Below are 21,406 nucleotides of genomic sequence, written 5' to 3' on the forward strand. Positions count from 1 at the left end.
GTGAGTTCGAGGCCAGCATGGTCTACAGAGTGAGATCCAGGAAAGGCACAAAGCTACACAGAGAAAGCCTGTCTCAAAAAAACAAAACAAGACAATTAGTAATAAAACTGAAAACTTTTGGCTGGTTGTGGTGGTGCTGGCAGTTTATCCCTGCACTCAGGAGGTACAGGCAGGTTGCTCTGAGTGTGAGGCCAGCCTCATCTACATAGTGAGACCCAGTCTCAAAACAACCTGAGAAAATTTTCCTATTTCATAGAAAAGTAAGAGACAGGAGAAAATTAAGGGAAGGGGGATGTCTAACATCCAAATAGCAGAGGTTCTAGAAAGAATAAGAGAGGAAAGAAATAAAAAATACCACCAGAAAAACTCCCCAAATAAAAATACACATTTCTGGCCTGTGTGCTTAGGAAGGTGAAATCAAAAGTGTCCCATCAAAGGACTGTTGTTTCTCAAAGTCTTCCAAAGCTATTGGTTAATTTACACTAGATACTGGACAGAAGGAAAAAAAACAAAAAGAGAATGAGAAAGAACTGGAACAGGGCTGGAGATACAGACAAACTGTAGAGCACAGAGGCCCTGGGTTCAACCCCAGCATTGAAGGAAGAGAAGAAAGGAACGACTTAACAGGCAAAAAACAGATTAACATACATACAGTGGTCACCCAGACCCAGATCAGAAGATGTACAAGGGAGAAGCTGAATGATCTACAAAAATCAACGTGGCTGTAAAGAGGACTCAAAAGAGGTGCGTGCGTGCGTGCGTGCGTGCGTGTGTGTGTGCGTGTGTGTGTGTGTGTGTGTGTGTGTGTGTGTAAAACGTACAGGAACTTTCTCCCATTTCAATACTCAAGAAGCCAAAGCAGGGGGACTGCACATGAGTTCAAGGCCTGCCTGGGCTACACACAAGACCCTGTCTCAAAACAAAACAAACGAACAAACAAAACTCACAGAATTTCTAGTGTTTTCAATTCACCTAACAAGGATTAGATTCACAGGAGGCAAATCTTGGCTCTTCCTGTGAAATGAGTCAACAAGGGGCATCTTCAAGACAGAGTGAGCCTTGGGAGGTATCGGGTTTAGGAGGTGTTCAAGAGAACACCAGCTGAGAAAAGAAGGAGGATACAGCACATACACCATCTTATCCCATGCAGCTGCAGTATGCAGACACCGTGATTTCATTTACAGAGGTACTGAAACATAGGGTTTTCATACCGCCACAGTCCGCAGTGGTTCCTGGATCAGGCTCCTGTGTCGTCGTCATTTTCTCCGGTTTTGACAAAAGATCTTTTGAGGTACTGAGACTGTCTTTCTCTTTGTCAGAGTCATCAAGAACCTTTAGCATACTACAAGAAAAAAAGGAGACGAAATGAGTGCAAACTCTGTCTCCCACTTTTTCAATAACTGTGTAACAGATAAAGGAAAGGCTTTATTTTGTTTTGAGACAGGGTCAAGTAGCACAGGATGGCCCGGAACTTGCTATATTGCTAACTGCCTGCCCCGCCTTCCAAGTGCTGAGATTTAAGTCTTGCACAACATCTAGCTGGGAAACACGTTTGGATCTCTCTCTAGTGACCCTCAAGTCTTCCATCTTCTGGTCCCAAGAGACCCTTTCAAGTCCTATCTCCAAGTATATCCTTTCAGTTACACTAGGCTCCAATCAAACTACACAACTGACATTCCTTAGGAGCTCTGGGTTGTCTAGGGTAATGGATTCTGTTCTCTCAATTTGGAAAACCCAGTCCCAAGCTCTCTGTACCCAAACTATACATGCTCTTAAGAGTCTCAAGCATTACTTTGCTGCTTTCCCCAGAAAGTAGTTATTAATGACACTGTTTTCTGAGATTCCAAGCAGCTTTACCTGAACTTATCATATTAGGTCAATGTGTATTAACACATATATATGCATGCACACACACACATATACACACAAAGTATGTATGTATATATATTAGATTCTATAAAATACATTAATTAAAATTAAAAATACAGGGGCTGGAGAGATGGCTCAGAGGTTAAGAGCACCAACTGCTCTTCCAGAGGTCCTGAGTTCGATTCCCAGCACCCACATGGTGGCTCACAACCATCTGTAATGAGATCTGGCACCCTCTGCACACATAATAAATAAATAAATAAATAAAATAAAATCTTTACAATTAAAATACATTAACTAATTAATTAATTAAAAAGTCTGTTTGATTGGACAGAAAAATATTTCTAAGCTAAGTGTTGCTCACACCTGTAATCTCAGCACTCAGAGGTGGGGCAGGAGAATAAGGAATGCAATGCCATTCTTGACTACAAAAAGAGATCAAGTTGAGATCCCTCTACAAAGCAAACACAGGGCCGGGAGATAGCTCAGTCCATAAAGAACCTGCAGTGCAACATAAGCACCTGAGTTTATATCCACCTCACACACTGAAGAGGCAGAGAAAGGTGGATCTATAAGGGGTTGCTGGCCAGTGAGTCTAGCCAAACTGGTGAGAGACCCTATCTCAAAAATAAACAAAAAGATAAATACAATAAATAAAAACCATAAGAAATAAAATATCATAAAAACCCAAGCATATATTATACATAATGTATCTAAGAAACATTTTCCCCCCTTTTCCAAGACAGGGTTTCTCTGTGTAGCTTTACGCCTTTCCTGGATCTCGCTCTGTAGACCAGGCTGGCCTCAAACTCACAAAGATCTGTCTGCCTCTGCCTCCCAAGAGCTGGGATTAAAGGTGTGCGCCACCCCACCCCCCAAGAAACTTCTATTTCAATTTTACAATATGTGGTGGTTTGGATGAAAATGGCCCATAGGCTCATAGGGGTGGCACTATTAGGAGGTGTGGCCTTGCTGGAGGAAGTGTGTCACTGGAGGTGGAGCTTTGAGGTTTCAGAAGCTCAAGCCAGGCCCAGTCTTTCTCTCTCTTCCTGCTGCCTGCTGATCCAGTTGTAGAGTTCTCAGTTATCTCTCCAGCTGTATGCATGCTGCATGCTGCCATGCTCTCCACTATGATGATAATGAACTAAATCTATGAACTGTAAGCCAGCCCCAATTATGTTTTCCTTTAAAGAGTTGCCTTGGTCATGGTTTCTCTTCACAGCAATAAAACCCTAACTAAGACACAATATGTACAGTTATTCACGTTAGGTTGTAGTGGAAAAATAATCAACCTTGAAAATAATCATTTCCAATTACTAAAAATCTAAATATTATGCTTTGGATATGAATACCTGGTGATGTCATTTTAAGAGGTTGTAGAAATCTTTGGGACATAGGGCCTGGCTGACAGATAGAGGCCACTGAGGCCACCACAGTGACCACTGTAATATAAGCTCCTGTTCCACATGCCATTCCTACTGTGAGGGACCACACCCTCTGAAACTGTAAGCTAAAAAAATCCTTCTTCTCGTACATTGTTTGTCCCAGAGATTAAAAAAGTAACATGCTAAGCAAAGGTACTCATGGGAGAAGAACTCAATCAATTAGGAAAGTATAAAGTTTAAATGTGGCAATATGGAGAATAGTGTTAAGAGAAAAGAATCAGAGTCTGAAATTACAGTTATATCAATCACATCATGAAAATCAAGCAGACACAGAGAAGATCAAAACCAACAAGGACAAGAAAATAGTTGGTTAGATTCTGGAATTCAAAATATTTCTTCCCTCTTATTTAGAATCCTAGCTAAGGTGGCTACAATGTCATTTGTGTAATACACATATTTAATAAAGAATAAAGCTAGGCATTCAACATGGAAATAGTAGAGTAAGGAAAGAGTGCCACACTGGATCTTAGCTCACGTGCTCTTAACTGTTTCATTCTGGGTGATTTCCTGATCCTCCCTGGCCTCAGCTATTTCACAGGTTAGATGAGGACGCTGACTTAGTCTTGGTGACACATGACCTTTTACTCCAGTTTTTAACTTTCTATGGCTGTCTAGTTTTCTGTCAGTAAGGAAAGGAGACAGGTGAGCTCGTATGGTTCTTCAGTTTTGTAACAAACAGTAATCATACTTGAACCTTCACTACTTCTTCAGAGATCACAATACAGCTGGTATAGCACAAACCAGGAGCTGGAGAGATGGCTCAGAGGTTAAAGGCATTTGTTGCTCTTGCCAAGGACCCTGGATGAGTTCCTAGCAACCATATGATGGAACTTTCATAACTCCATTTCCAGAGATCTGATGCCCCATTCTGACCTCCTTGGGAATCAAGCATATATGATGGAGCACATACATAAACGCAGGCAAAACAGCATCATAAATGAATAAATCTAATTACTAAATTTTTAAAGCACAAACCAGAAGAAATTACACAAGGTTACATATAAAACACTTCCTTCTCTTCCTAATCCAAAGGATACACTACAAGGATCTGTTTCTGTCAAAACAGTGACTTAAAACGGGGCTAGAGAGATGGCTCAGTCATTAAGAGCACTGGCTGCTCTCTTCCAGAGGATCCAGGTTCAATTCTCTGCACACACATGGCAGCTCACAACTCCAGTTCCAAGGGATCTGGCTTCCTCATACAGACATAATGCAGGCAAAACATCAATGCAGGTCTTTAAAATATGACCAGTAAAATAAAATAGTAATCCTCTCCCCCAATTATGGTAGTTCCTACCTATAATCCTGGCACTTGGGGACTAAGGCAGGAGGATCCTGAATTCAAAGGCAGTCTGAATTACACAGTAAGAGTTTTGGTTCTTGGGTTTTTTTTGGTTGTCTTTGAAAAAGAGTCTCACTATGTAGACCAGGCTAGCCTCAAATACAGAGATCTGTCTGCATTGTCCTCCCCAGTGCTGGAACTAAAGGCATGAGCTACCAAGCCAAGCTAAGAATGGTTTCTAAACAATCAAATAAATAAATAACAATGTTCTGGATGTTTTCATTTAAATACAAAATAAACTGCAGAAGCACAAAGAATACTTATAGAGAAATTACATTATGTAACTAAACTACATTACTTAAGGCATCTTAGAAACAAACAAGAATATTTATTATTAACCATTTTACCTAGAGTATTCCAAAGAGGAAGAAGCTGGAGAAATCATGTCTTCTTCTGGAGAAGGTGGAACAAACTCTATATCATAATCATCATCATCATGTTGGAAGTATAGAGCTTTCTCAGTAGACTGTAATCGAACTTCATCTATGTGGTTCTCCTTTTCACTATTATCTATAGAAAAACAGTTGCAAACACAGGTTCTTTTAACAATTAATGAGCAGAACAGGCACCAGCTCTTATAAGTGAGTGCTTTTTTGGGGGGGGAGGTCATAAACACTCAGAACATCTGTATGAGAATCTCCTGCAGGTTAATGTTGGCGCTTTCTTCACGAAGAAGTCAATCAACTGGAAGAAGTCCAAAGCTGGACTAAAGCTGGAGACTGGCTCAGGGAATTCAATACCTATCTCTAGTTAAATTACCAAACTCGTGATTTTTTTTCTCTTTTCTACTCATATTTAAATAAGAGTAATGTGCAGCAGGTAACAAACACTGTGGGTTTGTTTTGTCTCTGCTTGCTTGAGACAAGGGCTTGCTACACAGCCTAGATTTTTGAACTTTTTTTGTTGTTGATGTTGTTTGTTTTGTTTTTTTGAGACAGGGTTTCTCTGTAGCTTTGGAGCCTGTCCTGGACTAGCTCTGTAGACCAGGCTGGCCTCGAACTCACAGAGACCCACCTGCCTCTGCCTCCCAAGTGCTGGGATTACAGGCGTCCGCCACAGGCCGCCGCCGCCGCCGCCGCCGCCGCCACCGCCGTCACCACCACCACCACCACCACCCGGCGATTTTTGAACTCTTTATCTTCATGCCTCCACATCCTGATCCAAGATCCCAGGTGTGCCCCAGAGCTGACCGTACACACTGCTGCACAGATAACCACCTGTCACAGAGCTGACGTACACACTGCTGCACAGATAACCACCTCTGTCACAGAGCTGACGTACACACTGCTGCACAGATAACCACCTCTGTCACAGAGCTGGCCTAGTGATGTAAGTATCTCACTGGTGCTCACTGTTTTGCCTTTATCATCTACCCAGTATTCTCTTGAGAAACAACAACAAAATGGATTAAACTATAGTTTTGCTGGTTTTTTAAAAAATCAATTACTTTTCGGCCCTCTTTCATTGTGTAGCAATTTTAATATAACTGGGTGTTCAAAATTTTAGTCTCAGGATGTGGCATGTACCTATCTATGGTCTGAGCTACTAAGGAGGCAGAGGCAGAGGCAGAGGCAGAGGCAGAGGCAGAAGAATGGCCTGTAATTCCAGCTACCCAGAAGGCTAAGCTAGGAAGACTGTAAGCTTAAGGCATGTGTGAGATAATTTGGTGAGATCCTGTCATGAAATAAACAGCAAATAAAAAGCTGAGAATATGTCATTGATAGTTTATCTAGTGTGCACCTCCCTAGGTTAAATTCCTAAACTACAAGGGAAGGGTGGTGGTGGAAATGCTTTGAGTCCAGGAGACCAGGACAAGTCTGAACACAAGCAAGGCCCAATTCTTAAAAAATTCTAAAGCCAGGGGTGGTGGTGCACACCTTTAATCCCAGGACTTGGGAGGCAAAGGCAATCATATTTTTGTGAGTTCAAGACCAGCTTGGTCTACATAGGGAGTTCCAGGGCAGCCAGGACTATGCAGAAAGACCTTGCCTCAAAAAACAAACAAACAAACAAATGAATGAATGAATAAATAAGCAAATAAATAAATAAATAATAAAATGAAATTTAAATGTTATATTCATATATAATATTTAACCAAAGCTGGTTACTTCCATGTGGCTCTTGGCTATCAAATTTTAATAACTAAGACTAGGAACTAGCTTAGTGGTTAAGAGCATTGGCTGCTCTTTCAGATGACCCAGGTTCAACTTCCAACACCTACATGGTGGCTCATAACCATTTGTAACTCCAGTCCTGGGGGGATCCAACACCTTCTGGCCTCTGAAGACACCAGGCATGCATGTGGTACACAGACATACATGCAGATAAACCACCCATACACATGAAATTTAAAGAAAAATAATAATAATTAAGATGAACTAGGGCCAGTGAGATGATTCAGTGGGTACAGTGCTTGATGCTCAAGCCTGAGAAGCTAAGCTTGAAACTCAGAATGGATGGAGAGGATGGATTCCAAAGTTGTCCTCTTGACTTCTAGCCTCCCCTGCAAATCATTCACACAGACATACACATATTAAATAAAAGACCTAGTCAGGAAATGTCTTTAGTTTTTTTTTCTGTTTTATGTGTATGAGTGATGGGTTTTGATTTTATGTATGTATGTATATGTACATATGTATGTATGTATTTTTGAGGTAAGGTCTCAAAATGTATGCAGCTTTAGCTGTCCTAGAACTCAGAGATAAGCTTTGCCTCTACCTCCTGAGTGCTGGTATTAAAGGTGAATGCTACTATGCCTGGCTGTATATGAGTGTTCTGTCTGCATGTATGTATATGCACCATGTGCATGGCTAGTGCCCTTAGAGGTCAGAAGAGGTCATCAGATTTCCTGGAGTTGGAATTAAGGATGGTTGTGAGCCACCATGTGGGTGCTGGGTACTAAACCCAGGTCCTCTGCAAAAACAACAAATGCCCTTAACTGATTAGCCATCTCTGCAGCCCCCAGAAAAAAATCTTGAATATGATTTATAATATAATCACATACCACATGACATGCCTGCCAATAACCAACCACCTACAGAACAATGGTCTCCAAAGTTAAAATAAAGCTGAAATACTCATATCGAATAATGCCTTACACTTCTGTTTCTGATAGTACAACTACTTACAGTATATAATACTTGACCTAGTGATACTGGTGTATATATTTACTAATGTATTCCATCCACTGTACAACAGTCTCATACAGGCCTTTCAAGAGGTATTCTAAACCGGGTGTAGTGGTATCTAGGAGACAGTGGCAAGGGTATGCTTATGAGTTCCTGGTCAGACAGGGCAATATAGTGAGACCTGTCTCAAACAAAACAAAAGAACAAAAGGTATTCTATAAGAATGCATAGAAGAGCCGGGTGTGGTGGTACATACCTTCAATCCCAGTACTCCTGAGGCAGAGGCAGGTGGAAACTCTGTGAATTGGAGGTCAGATGGGTCTATATAGTGAATCCCAGGACAGCCAGAGCTATGTAGAGAGGCCCTGTCTCAAAAAACAAACAAAAGAAAACAAACAAGAGGCCGGAGAGATGGCTCAGTGGTTAAGAACACTGGTTGCTCTTCCAGAGGACCCAGGTTCAATTCCCAGCACCCACATGGCAGCTCTCAACTGTCTGTAGCTCTAGTCCCAGAACTTCTGACACCCTCACATGCAGGCAAAACAAACAAACAGAAAGAATGCACAGAAGATAAAAGATTATTTCCTGTTTTTGCACCTAATGAACTTCTAGGAGGAGATGTGATGGTAGAAAACAGCGATGCTCACGATCCTGACCCTGTGTCAAGCTAATGTTCATCTTCATGTCTTAGTTTTAAAGAACATTAATAAAGAAATGAAAGATGAGAGGAAGGAGGGAAGCAAAGGGAGAGGAAGGAAGGGTGAAGGAGGAAAAGAAGGAAAGGAGAAGGAAGGAGGGAGGGAGCGAGGGAGGGAGGGAGGGAGGGAGGGAGGGAGGGAGGGGGGAAGAGGAGGAAGGAAGGAAAAGAAAAGGGTGAACTGGGTCTGACAGCTTATAACCTTAATTTCAGCACTCAGGGGACTGAGGCAGGAGTACCAAAAAAATGACAGCAGGGGCTGGAGAGAGATGGCTTAGTACTTGAAAGCACTTGCTACTTATGCAGAGGACCTGGGTGGGGTCCAGCACCCATGAGATGGCCTATAACCATCTCTAACTCCAATTCCAAGGGATCTGATGCCTTCTTCTGGTCTTTGAAGGCACAAAGCACACATATGATGCATGTGCTCTCTCACACACTCACACAAACATACACACATCAGGTAAAACACTCATATACATATCTTAGTTATGGTTTCTATTGCTTTGATGAAACATCATGACCAAAAGCAACTTAGGGAAGAAAGGGTTTTCTTCATCTTACAACTTGTTCTCCATCATTCAGGTAGTCAGAGCAGGAAATCAGAGAAGGACCTGGAAGCAAGAACTGTTGCAGAGGCCATGGAGCACCGTTTACTAGTTTGCTCATCCTGTTGTCTTCCTTTCCTTTCCTCTTCTTTTTTTTTTTTTTCGAGACAGGGTTTCTCTGTGTAGCTTTGGTGCCTTTCCTGGATCTCACTCTGTAGCCCGGGCTGACCTCGAACTCACAGAGATCCGCCTGCCTCTGCCTCCCAAGTGCTGGGATTAAAGGCGTGCGCCACCACTGCCCAGCTCATCCTGTTTTCTTATAGCACCCAGAATCATCAGCCCAGGGGTGGCACTGCCTGGTGAGCTAGGCCCTCCTAAATCAAACACCAATCAAGAAGATAGACTATTGGCCTGCCTACAGGCAAATTGGTGGGGGGAATTTTCTCAGTTGAGAGTCCCTCTTCCAAATAACTCTAGCTTGTGTAAGCTGACATAAAACTAATCAGTACAACATAAAATAAGAAAAGAAAACGTAAGGAAAGAAAACATTTTACAGGGCTCTATAATCAATGTTTTCTTATGGTTTAAGCTAAGTGTGACTACAAGAATTAAAAATTACAATGAACTAAAAGTAATCATTGAGGAAGTGTAAATTTTGAAAGAATTTGCTAGAGGTGAGCGCGGTGTTTATACTGTACTGAAATGGCCTCCACATCCACTTTCCACTCAGTCAGAGAAGCCCTTCATTCTCAGCTCCATTCATAGTATGTACTCTATCTAGTACACACAATTCTTGAAAAAAACATTAACATTGATATTTACTGTACCTTTTGTATATTTGGAAATGTTTGGATACACAGATACATTCCACTGTGTTACAGCCACCTACAGTATTCACAGATGTATGGTTCTGGAGCCTCTGAGCATGAGGCAAACCACATACCTAGGTGTGCAGTAGGCTCTGCCATCTAGGCTAAAGTAAGTGCACGATGGTATTTGCAGGACAACATGGCCTAATGATGTATTTTTCTCAGAACATATCCTTGTCACTAAGTGATACATGGCTATATTAAACAGGATGATTACACATTACCATCAATATTTGGTGTATAATTTAAGTGGCAAGCCATTAAGAATCACACATACAGAGAGGCTCACCTCACTTTCCAATCCTATCCTAGCCACCCATTTTAACCTCTGCAGACCTTACTTTCTTCATGAACAATCATAGAGCTAACCCTGGCATAGCAGTTAATAAGACCCTCAAGGACAAAAATTATTCACCGCTATTCCCAATGCTTGGCTTTCAGTGCAAAGGATGGTAAACATACTGAAATGAACATGAGACAATGGCTACCTCTTTCAACTTCCAAATCAGTTTCCAAACACTGACTTTCCTGACTATTTTTCTTCTTGAGATCTTCAGAACCAGGGTCGCTGTCGATGCAAATCACATCACTGCTTAGGTATTCCGACTCATCTGTCTGCTCCTTAGTTAAATCCACTTGTGGGATTTTAGGGGAAGGAGGCATCAAATCAGTCTTTCTGGGACTTGTTTCAGGAGGTGGTGGTTTAAAAAAGTTTTTCTTAGTCTTCTTTGATTTCTGAGCGGTGCTTACTCTTGTGACAGGATTTTTGGTCAATGAGACCAATGCATCTGATGCTGAAATATCAAAGTCATCCATATCAGCCCAGTCATTGAGGGAATCTGGCGAAGAACTAAATTCTAATTTCTTAAAAACAGCAACGTGGCATTTCTTTACAGCTGGGGTTTTTGGGGTAGTACATAAAACTTCTGGAGGAATCTGCACCAGGTCCAGCAATGACTGTTCGGAATAGGTCCCCTTGGTTTGCTGTCCTCCCGGGGAATTTTTAAAGAAGCCATCAGTCCCAGGCTGCTGTTTGGGTGTGTGGAGCGGAGGCTCAGTGAATGAAAAGGCCTCAGACACATTCACATCTTTATCACTTAATGCAGGTGTTTTCACCACTGACACATTAGTTATAGACACATCGCCCTCTGATGTTTTCTTCTTAAAAGTAAAACCGCTGAAAAATAATGGAAAAACTAAAATTAGATGAATCCATTTATCTCTGATGCTGAGGGATGAACCCAGGGCCTCATTTATGCCAAACCAGCGTTCTAACATAAGCTACAGTCCTAGCCCCAATAGATCCATTTCCACTTTAACAAACTCACTCACCTATAAAACCTATTTTCAAATGCATGTTATATTAATTTATTACAAATGAGCACAGACTCCATCTCCCTCTGTGGCTTTGAAATTTTACCAGGTAACAAATACATCTGGTTGCTCTGATCCTTTCCATTCAGAGGCTAATGACTGGGTTTGAGAGTTCTTGGGCCAGTCCCACATTTTTTTAACCTTTCTAGAGCTTTATTGGGAGAGAGGGGGAGAGGGACCACGAAGAGGGGAGAGAGAGAAAGAGGACAAACAGAAGGAGAGAGAGCTGGAAGAGAGAAAAGGCTAGCAGTCCTTAATAACACCTTCGGAAGAAAGAGACAGTGTGTGTGAAAAGAAGGGCGACACTGTAATGGCTTTCACTACTCTGATAAAAATTTTAAGGGAGAAAATAGTTGGGGGGGGGAGGGAGGGAGGGAGGGAAGAACGGAGGGAGGGAAGAACGGAGGGAGGGAAGGAAGAAAAGAAGGAAGGAAGGAAGGAAGGAAGGAATTGCTGAGATCTGAAGGACATAAAGGAGGCAGGAGTCCTGGCTATCTGCTGAAATTAATGACATGAAAGTCAATAGTGACTGTAAAGCAACTTGAAAGCCAAGTGCCTGGAGCAGTGCCTGAAACCTAAGAGCACAACCAAATACAAATTATTATTAGGCACCATTAGGAACTTGATGCATAGCTTGCAGGAGACAGCAGAATTAGAGTGGTCATTTTCCTACAAAGTTAGACAGAGCAGATGAGATTATATTAAAGTAAGTATCTATACAAATTTACAAGAAACTTCATTACTTGTTTATCCAACTTTGCCAAACAAGTATGTGCCTGAACTGTGTAAAGCTGAAGGGCAATCACTACCCAGATCTGCTAGAATATACTCTACTATTACTCTGCAAAGTGGAAAAACCACTGAGCCCCTCATTTCCTCTGTAAAATGAAGAAGCTGGAAGCAGGGTGTGGTGATGATCCCAGCACATACAAGACTGAGGCAGGGCTGCTGCAAGGGAGGCTAGCTGGCCTGAACACAGCAAGCAGTTGTGACTACATGTGGGATAGTTAGATCATGTTAGGTGTAATTATGTTCTAGGCCAGAGTGAGCTACATATGGGATCCTATCTTAGACAGAGCTGAAAGACAAGAGCTCTAATTGTATGACACCTGAGTTATCCTCTCCATGCTAATGAGTATACTTACGAAGATTTTGGTTTTGTAAGGTTGAATTTATTATCAAGTTTTCTGGCTGAGTGACGCTGCAGTTGCTCCTGTAGATTGTTCAGAGGAACAGCAGCCATGATCTAAAAAGGAAAAGGGCAACCATTAATGAAGTTAGGGAATTTGTATCATTCAGCATATTCATTGAGGAGGTAAAGGACTTGAATCAAACAGCCACTGTTCCAAAGGTGCCCAGAGTAACATGCTTTTATTGCTTCCTTTATTTTCCTTTCTCTCTCCCTTCCTCCCCTCTGTCAACAGATTGCTTTAACATTTACATCTGGTGACATTTAAAACACATAATTTTTAACTAGCTGAAGATTCACTTAAATAAAAAAAAAAAAAAGTGGCCTGATTCCCCCTTTCCTCAACAGAGGCTAAAATCAGCACAACAGATATTAGAGAAGCAATGATTGGGAAAGGGCTTGGAGGATAAACGGGAAGGGGACAGGAAGTGAGGGGGAAGAAAGGCCAAAGCAAACTAGAAATCCAGAGAACACCTAGTAAGCGAATTCTCTGTCCAAAGGTGAAAATCTGGTAAAGACAGAAAAGAATTTGCAGCGAGGCTGCCCAGCAAGAGAGCGTCTGCATAGCCATCTGGCTCCAGCCTCCAACAGTGTGCCACATCCACTTAGAGCCCTTGTGTAACAAGTTGTTGCACTGCTTTGCTTTCACCCAGATAAAGCACACAGCTCAAGCCACCTGGAAATCACTGAGCTAAAGACAGACAGCAGTAATCTATGACGAGTTTCAAAAACAGTTATTTCAGATAAGTTATAACCCCCTTTCCCACTCTATCTGGATTTAACACAGCATTTACTATTATTAGTGTGTGTGTGTGTGTGTGTGCGCGCGTGCGCATGTGTGCATGATGGAGGGCACACTTGCCACACTGTACTTGTGAGGAGGTCAGAGGACAGCCTTGTGCAGCTGCTTCTTTCCTTCCACCTTTGTGGGGGTTCCAGGGATCACACCTGGTCCTTGCCTTACAGAGCAAGCACCTTTACCCACTGAACCACTTTACAGGCCCCTCTGTTTTTTCCTGATACAAGGTGTGGTGGTTTTGGTTTTTTGAGACAGGGTTTCTTTGTGTAGTTTTGGTGCCTGCCCTGGACCAGGCTGGCCTCGAACTCCCAGAGACCAGCCTGGCTCTGCCTCCCGAGTGCTGGGATTAACTAAGAACGGCTCTCACGGGCTCTTATATTTGAATGCTGAGTCATAAGGTAGGGGGACTTCGGTAAGATTAGAAGAATTAGGAGGCATGGCCTTGTTAGAGGGATTAGAGGAAGTATGCCACTGGGGGTGAGCTTTGAGGTTTCAGAAGCTCAAGCTGGGCCCAGTCTCTCTCTCCCTTCCTCCCTCCCTCCCTCCCTCCCTCCCTCTCCCCCCCACAACCGCTGCCTGCAGATCCAAACGTAGAATTCTCAGCTACTTCTCCAACATCATGTCTACCTGTGTGCTGCCATGCTCCCCAGCATGATGACAATGAACTAGGTCTCTGAAACCTAAGCAAGCCCCCAAATAATGCTTACCTTGTATAAGAGTTGCTGTGGTTATGGTGTCTCTTTGTAGCAACAGAACACTAAGATAGAAGTGTTCGTGGCTTTATGAGGGATAGTTCTATCATGGGAGCTGTAATAATAACCTGATTAAATATATAATGCATTTTGTGATTGTTTGTGTGATAGTTATGTCATGTTAGGTGTAATTATGACCTAGTTATTGTTTTCATTTGGAAATTAAGCATGACATAAGGAGGTATGCTGCACTGTGTCAAGTTGACAAGGGTAGACTTGTGTTGGACATTCTTGGTTGTCTACTTGGCTACATCTGGAGTGAACTAAACCCAAATGGCTGGGCACACCTGTGAAGGATTTTTTTCCCCTTAATTAAATCATTTAAGTGGGAAGACCATTTTTAATCTGGACTACACCTTCTGCTGGATGCCTATATAAAGGACATGAATGAAGGAAGCGTTTGCTCTTTGCTTGCTTGTTCTCACTGGCAAGCCCATATTCCTTCACTGGCATTAAAGCCTACTTCTTCAGGATTCTGGTATTTACTGAAGACTAGCTGAGACATCCAGCCTTATGGACTGAACAACTACTGAATTTTTGGACCTTCTGCTGGTAGATAGCTATTGTTGGATTAGCTGGACCACAGCCTGTAAATCATTCTAATAAAAAACCCCCTCCCTCTCTGATATTCATTCTATAAGTTCTTTTCCTCTAGAAAACCCTAATACACAAGGTCTCACTATACAGTGAGGCTGACCCCAAACTCATGAACCTCCTGCATCCAGTGCTAGGAATACAGGCACATGCTACCATACCCAGCTTACATTCTATTTTTATAATATACTTTGATTTTATACCATATATGTGTGTGCCATATTTTGGTGGAAGGATTAACAATACTGGATAGGCCACACTACACTGCTCTAGAAGTTCACTTTTGAAAATGGTGATATTTAAATTGAGTCATACTTTCTTAATTTAGTAACTGGAATTGTCTTATTAGTTTCAAAATATAAGTCAGGGCCAGAGAGACAGTTCAATGTGTAAAATATTTGCCACACACTTTTGAGGACCTAAGTTTGACACTAAAATACATATATAGTACCTATCTGTAATCTTGATGCTTCTCTAGTGAGCAAAGAGAGGAGGATCTCTGGATCCTTGACAGCCAGCTGGCCTGACATATGCAGTAAATAACAAGGAAGAGACTGTCTCAAATAAGGTAGAAGGCAAAGACTGACATCCAAAAGTGTTCTCTGGCTGTCACGTGCACTGTGCTGAGCATACACCTGCATGTACACATGAATGCACATACCAGCACACACACACACACACACACACTCAAGGGGTGGAGGATTCTAAACAATGAATCATTCTTTACCTCTCTGAGTGAAACTTTTTTCCAAGTACAAGTCAGTATGAAGGTATAAATTAAACAAACTCAGTATGTTTCAGTCCAATACAGAATGGCATTTCAGAAACCCTATGAATGTCAATGTGTTTCAAGCTTGGTCAATGGAATCCATTTCAGATGAAAACTTACAGCCATCACAAGTACAATTTAGAAAATAAGTAACAATGTCTTTTACATGGAAAAAGAAAAGTTATGGCAACTTATGCTACATAGTGAGAGACACCGTTTCCAAAGGAAACAAAGTAAAAGTAGTGAGCCAAACAAACTGGAAAACTATACTCAAGCTGCCCACGGTGGCTCACATCTGTAATTCCAGCATTTGGGAGACCGAGGCTGGAGGATCAGAGTTTGAGGCCAGCCTGAGGTATACAGTAAGCTCAAAGTCAGCATGGTCTACACCTATCTCAAAAAACAAGTGATGAGAAGAACAGATGATTAAAGGACTCTAATTTGAACTATGTCTTGATGTAATATGATTTCAGATCAGAAACTGAAGGAGACTATGTTATTTAACAACCAGATCATGATATTCAGGGGTAGCCTTTTTTTTTTTTTTAAATTGTTTATTTTTACTTTATATACATTGGTGTTTTGCCTGCAGGTCTGTCTGTATAAGGATATCAGATCTCCTGGAACCTGAGTTACAGACAGCTGTGAGCTGCCATGTGGATGCTGGGACTTGAACCCTGATCCCCTGGAAGAGCAACCAATGCTCATAACCACTGAGCCATCTCTCCAGCCCTTTTTTAAAATTTTTGATGGTACTGAGGAATGAATTTAGAGCTTCACACTCTAAACAAATGCTCTATTACTAAGCTACATTCCTACCCCTTTAAAAACTTTAACTTTGAGACAGGGTCCCACTAAGTTTTCCAGATAGACCTTGAAACCAAGATCCTCCTGCCTTAAGGCTCCCCAGTAGCTGGACTACAGGCCTATGTTACCAGCCAGGGCACTAGAGGTAATCCTTTTTTTTTTTTTTTTTTTTTTTTTTTCCAGTTTTTTCGAGACAGGGTTTCTCTGTGCAGCTTTGCGCCTTTCTTGGGACTCACTTGGTAGCCCAGGCTGGCCTCAAACTCACAGAGATCCACCTGGTTCTGCCTCCAGAGTGCTGGGATTAAAGGCATGCGCCACCACCGCCCAGCTCTAAGAGGTAATCTTAAAAAAAAAAAAAAAAAGTTAGGCCAAGTAAAAAAAAGAATGTCTAAATTCTCCAGGTCGATAAGCAAAATGAAAACAGAAAAGAAAGTCAATAAAATTAAAAGTAACAAGAAAACTTTTTTTTTTTTTTTTGAGAAATATGGAGACCATTCTTAGGACTACCAAGAAAAACAAGCAACTTTCATTTACATATGATAAAGGAAATATTTTTGGTTGGAGAGATGGCTCAGAGGTTAAGAGCACTGACTGCTCTTCCAGAGGTCCTGAGTTCAATTCCCAGCAACCACATGGTGGCTCACAACCATCTGTAATGAGATCTGGCGCCCTCTTCTGGTGGGCAGGCATATATGTAGGCGGAACACTGTATACATAATAAATAAATAAATCTTTCAAAAAAAAAGGAATTATTTTCTAAGGATTTTTTCTCCCCTCTTTAACGTTTTGTTTACTGTTTTTTTGAGACAGGGTCTCTATGTAGCCCTGGCTGTCTTTGAATTCACAGAGATCTGCCTACCTCTGCCTCACAAGTGCTGGGATTACAGGATCCTGGGATTAAAGACCAGTGCCATCACATCCCTTTGCCTTTTTAGTATTTACTTGTTTGTTTATTGTGTATGTGTAGCTCAAAAGATGACTTGTAACAGTCAGTTCCCTCCTTCCACCACACGAGCTCTGGGAATCAAATTCAAGTTGTCACTTCTGGAGCAGGTGCTTTACCCACCAAATCATCTATCAGTCCTGTTTATGGAGTCTTAACGTAATCGAAAATGACGTTCACCACCGGTCATAATAAACTTCAAAACTAGCTATTTAGCCGGGGGGTGGGGGGTGGGGGGTGAGGGGGGTGGGGGGGGGGGGGGGGGGGGGGTGGCGGCGCACGCCTGAAATCCCAGCACTCGGGAGGCAGAGGCAGGTGGATCTCTGTGAGTTCGAGGCCAGCCTGGTCTACAGAGCTAGTCCAGGACAGGCTCCAAAGCTACAGAGAAACCCTGTCTCGAAAAACAAAAACAAAACCAAAAAAATCTAGCTATTTAAAATTACCCAAATAGCAACAATGACCTTAAAAATAAATAAAAACAGAAGGAACTGACTACCTAAGTTCGCCAGGTATATTAAGTATCCTAAAAATACTAAGACAGGGCTGGAGAAGATGACTTAGTGTACAAGGACACTGTGTGCATGAGGACCCAAGTTCAGGTCCCAACGCCCATCAAAAACAAACAAGTGTGGCTACAACCCTAGTGCTGGGGAGTGGGGAGAGACAGAAAAATCACTGGGGCTTGCTGGCTACCAGCCTACCTCCAGGGTCAGTGAGAGACCCTGCCTCAAAGGAATAAGACACAGAGTGACATACAGCAGAACATCCAATTTCTTCTGCCCCCATACACGTGTGCACACAGGGGCTCATGTATGTATACACTCTACATGTATACCACATTTACATTCATAATACAAACTTATAAACAATAACAAAAGAATACTAATAAGGAATGGACTATTGCTAGAAAATATATATTTATACAACAAAAGAAAGATAATAAAAAAATCTTTTAATAAGTGAAAGGTTTGCATACCCAGATACTAAGACTCTCCACTAAGCCAAATTAAGCTGAATTAAGAATAAAAACCAGCCAGGTGGTGGTGGCACATGCCTTTAATCCCAGCACTTCGGGAGGCAGAGGCAGGCGGATCTCTGTGAGTTTGAGGCCAGCCTGGTCTCCAAAGCAAGTTCTAGGAAAGGCACAAAGCTACACAGAGAAACCCTGTCTCAAAAAAACCAAAAACAAAAAACAAAAAACAAAAAACAAACAAACCAAACCAAACCAAAACAAAACAAGAATAAAAATAAATAAATAAATAAATTAATTAATTAAAAAACCAGGCTGGAGAGCACCAGTTGCTCTTCCAGAGAGTTCCTGAGTTCAATTCCCAGCAACCAGCAACCAGCAACCAGCAACCACATGGTGGCTCACAACCATCTATAGTGGGATCTGATGCCCTCTTCTGGCATAAAGACAATAGAGCACTCATATACATAAAATATTAAAAAAAAAAAAAAAAAAAAGAATAAAGACCAAGTTCCCAAGTTCATTGGGCAAAACGTTCCTGGGTGATCTTTCTGGCCCTCAGAGATGTGACCAAGAAAGGAAACCAGGAAAAACCACATGGGCATTCTCCAGGAGGCACTTTAAATATCCTGTAGGCATGGTCTTGAGTAGCTGGGGGGCGGGGGGCTGAAGCAGAATTCCCAGCTGAACAATAAGCATTGCAATAAGCAGGCAGTGGTGACACACACCTTTACTCCCAGCACTAAGGAGACAGAGGTGGGTGGACCTCTGGGTTTGAAGCCAGCCTGATCTACACAATGAGTTCCAGGACAGCTAGGGCTACACGGAGAACCTCTATCTTGAAAAATAGAACAAAACAATGAGCCAAGCATGGTGGCACAGCAGCACTCAGGAAGCAGAGACAGGCAGATCTCTGTGACTTTAAGGCCAGTCTACACAGTGAGTTCCAGGCCAGGTTCCGTAGCCTCTCTTCAAATCAAATCAAATCATAAATGGTAGATAGATAGATAGACAGATAGATAGATAGATAGATAGACTTCTTTAATAACACAGAGATATGACAGAGAAAACAAGGTTTTTGGGGGTGGGGAGTTCCATTTCTTTCAAATAAATGAAACATTTTAGATTTATCAAACTTAGGACAAGTTCTCTTTCTAGGTCAAACTTTTCCTTTTATTCTGTGTTATAACAAGACAGCTATCTCAGAATATCTAGAGATGGACTGCCAAAAAGGCTATTCTAAGACACTTGGTGCCAAGACACTCACTCTAGATTTCTGCTGAAAGTGGAGGTTTTAGGAAGTTGTTCCTGTAAATACAGCCAAGCTCTGCAAGCCCCACCAGCTGACTTGTCTTCCCTGGGGCATAAGTGGTAAGCCTCAAATATTTATATTTGGACCCCGGAAACAAGGGGCTCTCTATCAAACCAAACATCAAAGAACTTCTCAACAGAAATTTTAGACAGGACCCTCATTAATGTTATATGTTCTTTTTTAATATATATGCAAATATACAGTTTATCTTCTGGAAAAAGTGATGTGAAGGTTAGTTTTAATTATCAACTTGAATCTTGAATCAGTTCAGAAATGAGCCTGTAAGTGTGCCTGTGAGAAAATATAGATTACATTACTTGAAATGGAAAGATAATCTTAATTATGTGTGGGACATTCCCTGGGCTGGGGATGCAGGATGGTGAGTGGAGAGGAGAACTGTATCTGGAAGTTTTCCTGTGTCCCGCCCGGCCCACAACAGCTTATAAAATAATCACTCAGAGGTTTAATATTAATACAAACTGTTTGATCTATGGTTCAGGCTTATGACATCTTGTTGTTTGAGGCTGGCTGGCGTCTGCCCTGACTCTACCCTTTTTCTCTCTGTCTCTGCTTGGATTTCCTACCTGGCTCTTATCCGGCCTTACCATAGGCCAAAGCGGTTTTATTTACTAACCAACAGTAGCAATACATATTCACAGCATACAGACAGACCATGTCACAGCAGGGAGCAGAGCAGCTGCATGCACTCATCCATCCTTCTGCTTTCTGACTGTGGATACTATGTGACCAGTTCAACTCCTGCTGCCTTGACCTCCCTGACATGACGGGCTGTACATTGAACTACAAGTTAAAATAAGCCCTTCCTCCCTGAAAGTGTTTTGTCAGGGTGCTTTATCATAGCACCAGCAGAGGAACTAGGACAAGACATGCCACACTCTGCAACTTACAGTGGAAAACAGCTGTCCACGTGTATTCCTGAGTTAATGCTGGGCATCAGAGCCTAAAGCCCATTTTTCCAAGAATCTTCTCATTTATTGTTTTAAAAAAATAGGTTTGTCTCAAAAAAAGAAAAAAAAAAAAAAAACCCTACCACATGATCATCTCATTAGATGCTGAAAAAGCCTGTGACAAAATCCAACACCCCTTCATGACAAAAGTATTGGAGCGATCAGGGACACAAGGGACATACCTAAACATAATAAAGGCAAGTTACAGCAAACGTATAACCAACATCACAATAAATGGAGAGAAACTCAAAGCAATTCCACTAAAATCAGGGACGAGGAAAGTTGTCCACTCTCTCCACATCTATTCAATAGTACTACTTGAAGCTTTAGCCAGAGCAATAAGACAACTGAAAGAGGCGGAGGAGACACACACTGAAAAGGAAGAAGTCCAAGTATCGCTATTTGCAGATGACATGATAGTATATATAAGTGACCCTAAAATTCCATCAGGGAACTCCCACAGCTCATAAACACCTTCAGCAAAGTGCCTGGATACAAGATCAACTCAAAAAAAAAAAAAAAAAAAAATCAGTCTTACTTACATACACAACTGCACAACACTCAAGGTATAGAACATTGTCGTGTGTTGGGAATGTTCTTGTGCCCTTTCCCACTTGGATTTGTTTTGCTATTCTTTTCTGGCTTGTTTCCTTTTACTTAGATTTTTAAAAATATTGTGAATGTATTGTCTCTATGCAAATATGTGCAACAGTTGCATGCCTGGTGCCCACAAAGGGCAGGGAGGGTGGTGGGGCCCCTGGGAAAGGTGGCTACAGATGGTTGTAAGCCACCACATGAGTGGTGGGAATCGAAACCAAGTCCTCTGTAAGAGCAGTCAGTGTTCTTAGCTACTGAGCCATCTTTCTAGCCCACTGTGTTGTTTTCTTTTTGAGGCAGGGTCTCACTATGTAGCTCAAGCTAGCTTGAAACTCACAATTCTCCTGACTCTAGCTCCTAAGTGCAGGATTATATAGTAGTGGCCATTATACTCAGCTCCTTGAACTTCTTGGTTCACACATTGTTATTAATGT

General features: G+C 41.8%; 1 protein-coding gene across 2 annotated transcripts in view; it reads right to left on the reverse strand.

Moving 5' to 3' along the window:
• The window catches only part of Blm (BLM RecQ like helicase), an 89,714-nt gene that overhangs the window by 55,400 nt on the left and 12,908 nt on the right, over nucleotides 1-21,406 (reverse strand). For both annotated transcript variants that reach the window (XM_036176053.1, XM_036176047.1), the window contains exons 2-5: nucleotides 12,418-12,518; nucleotides 10,387-11,075; nucleotides 5,004-5,166; nucleotides 1,212-1,342 (exon numbers count right to left, since the gene is read on the reverse strand). In XM_036176053.1, the coding sequence (XP_036031946.1) occupies nucleotides 1,212-1,342; nucleotides 5,004-5,166; nucleotides 10,387-11,075; nucleotides 12,418-12,515 (1,081 nt within the window). In that variant the 5' untranslated portion in view covers nucleotides 12,516-12,518. The remainder of the gene's footprint in view (nucleotides 1-1,211; nucleotides 1,343-5,003; nucleotides 5,167-10,386; nucleotides 11,076-12,417; nucleotides 12,519-21,406) is intronic.

Source organism: Onychomys torridus, chromosome 1, assembly GCF_903995425.1.
Source record: "Onychomys torridus chromosome 1, mOncTor1.1, whole genome shotgun sequence".
Taxonomy (NCBI): Eukaryota; Metazoa; Chordata; class Mammalia; order Rodentia; family Cricetidae; genus Onychomys; species Onychomys torridus.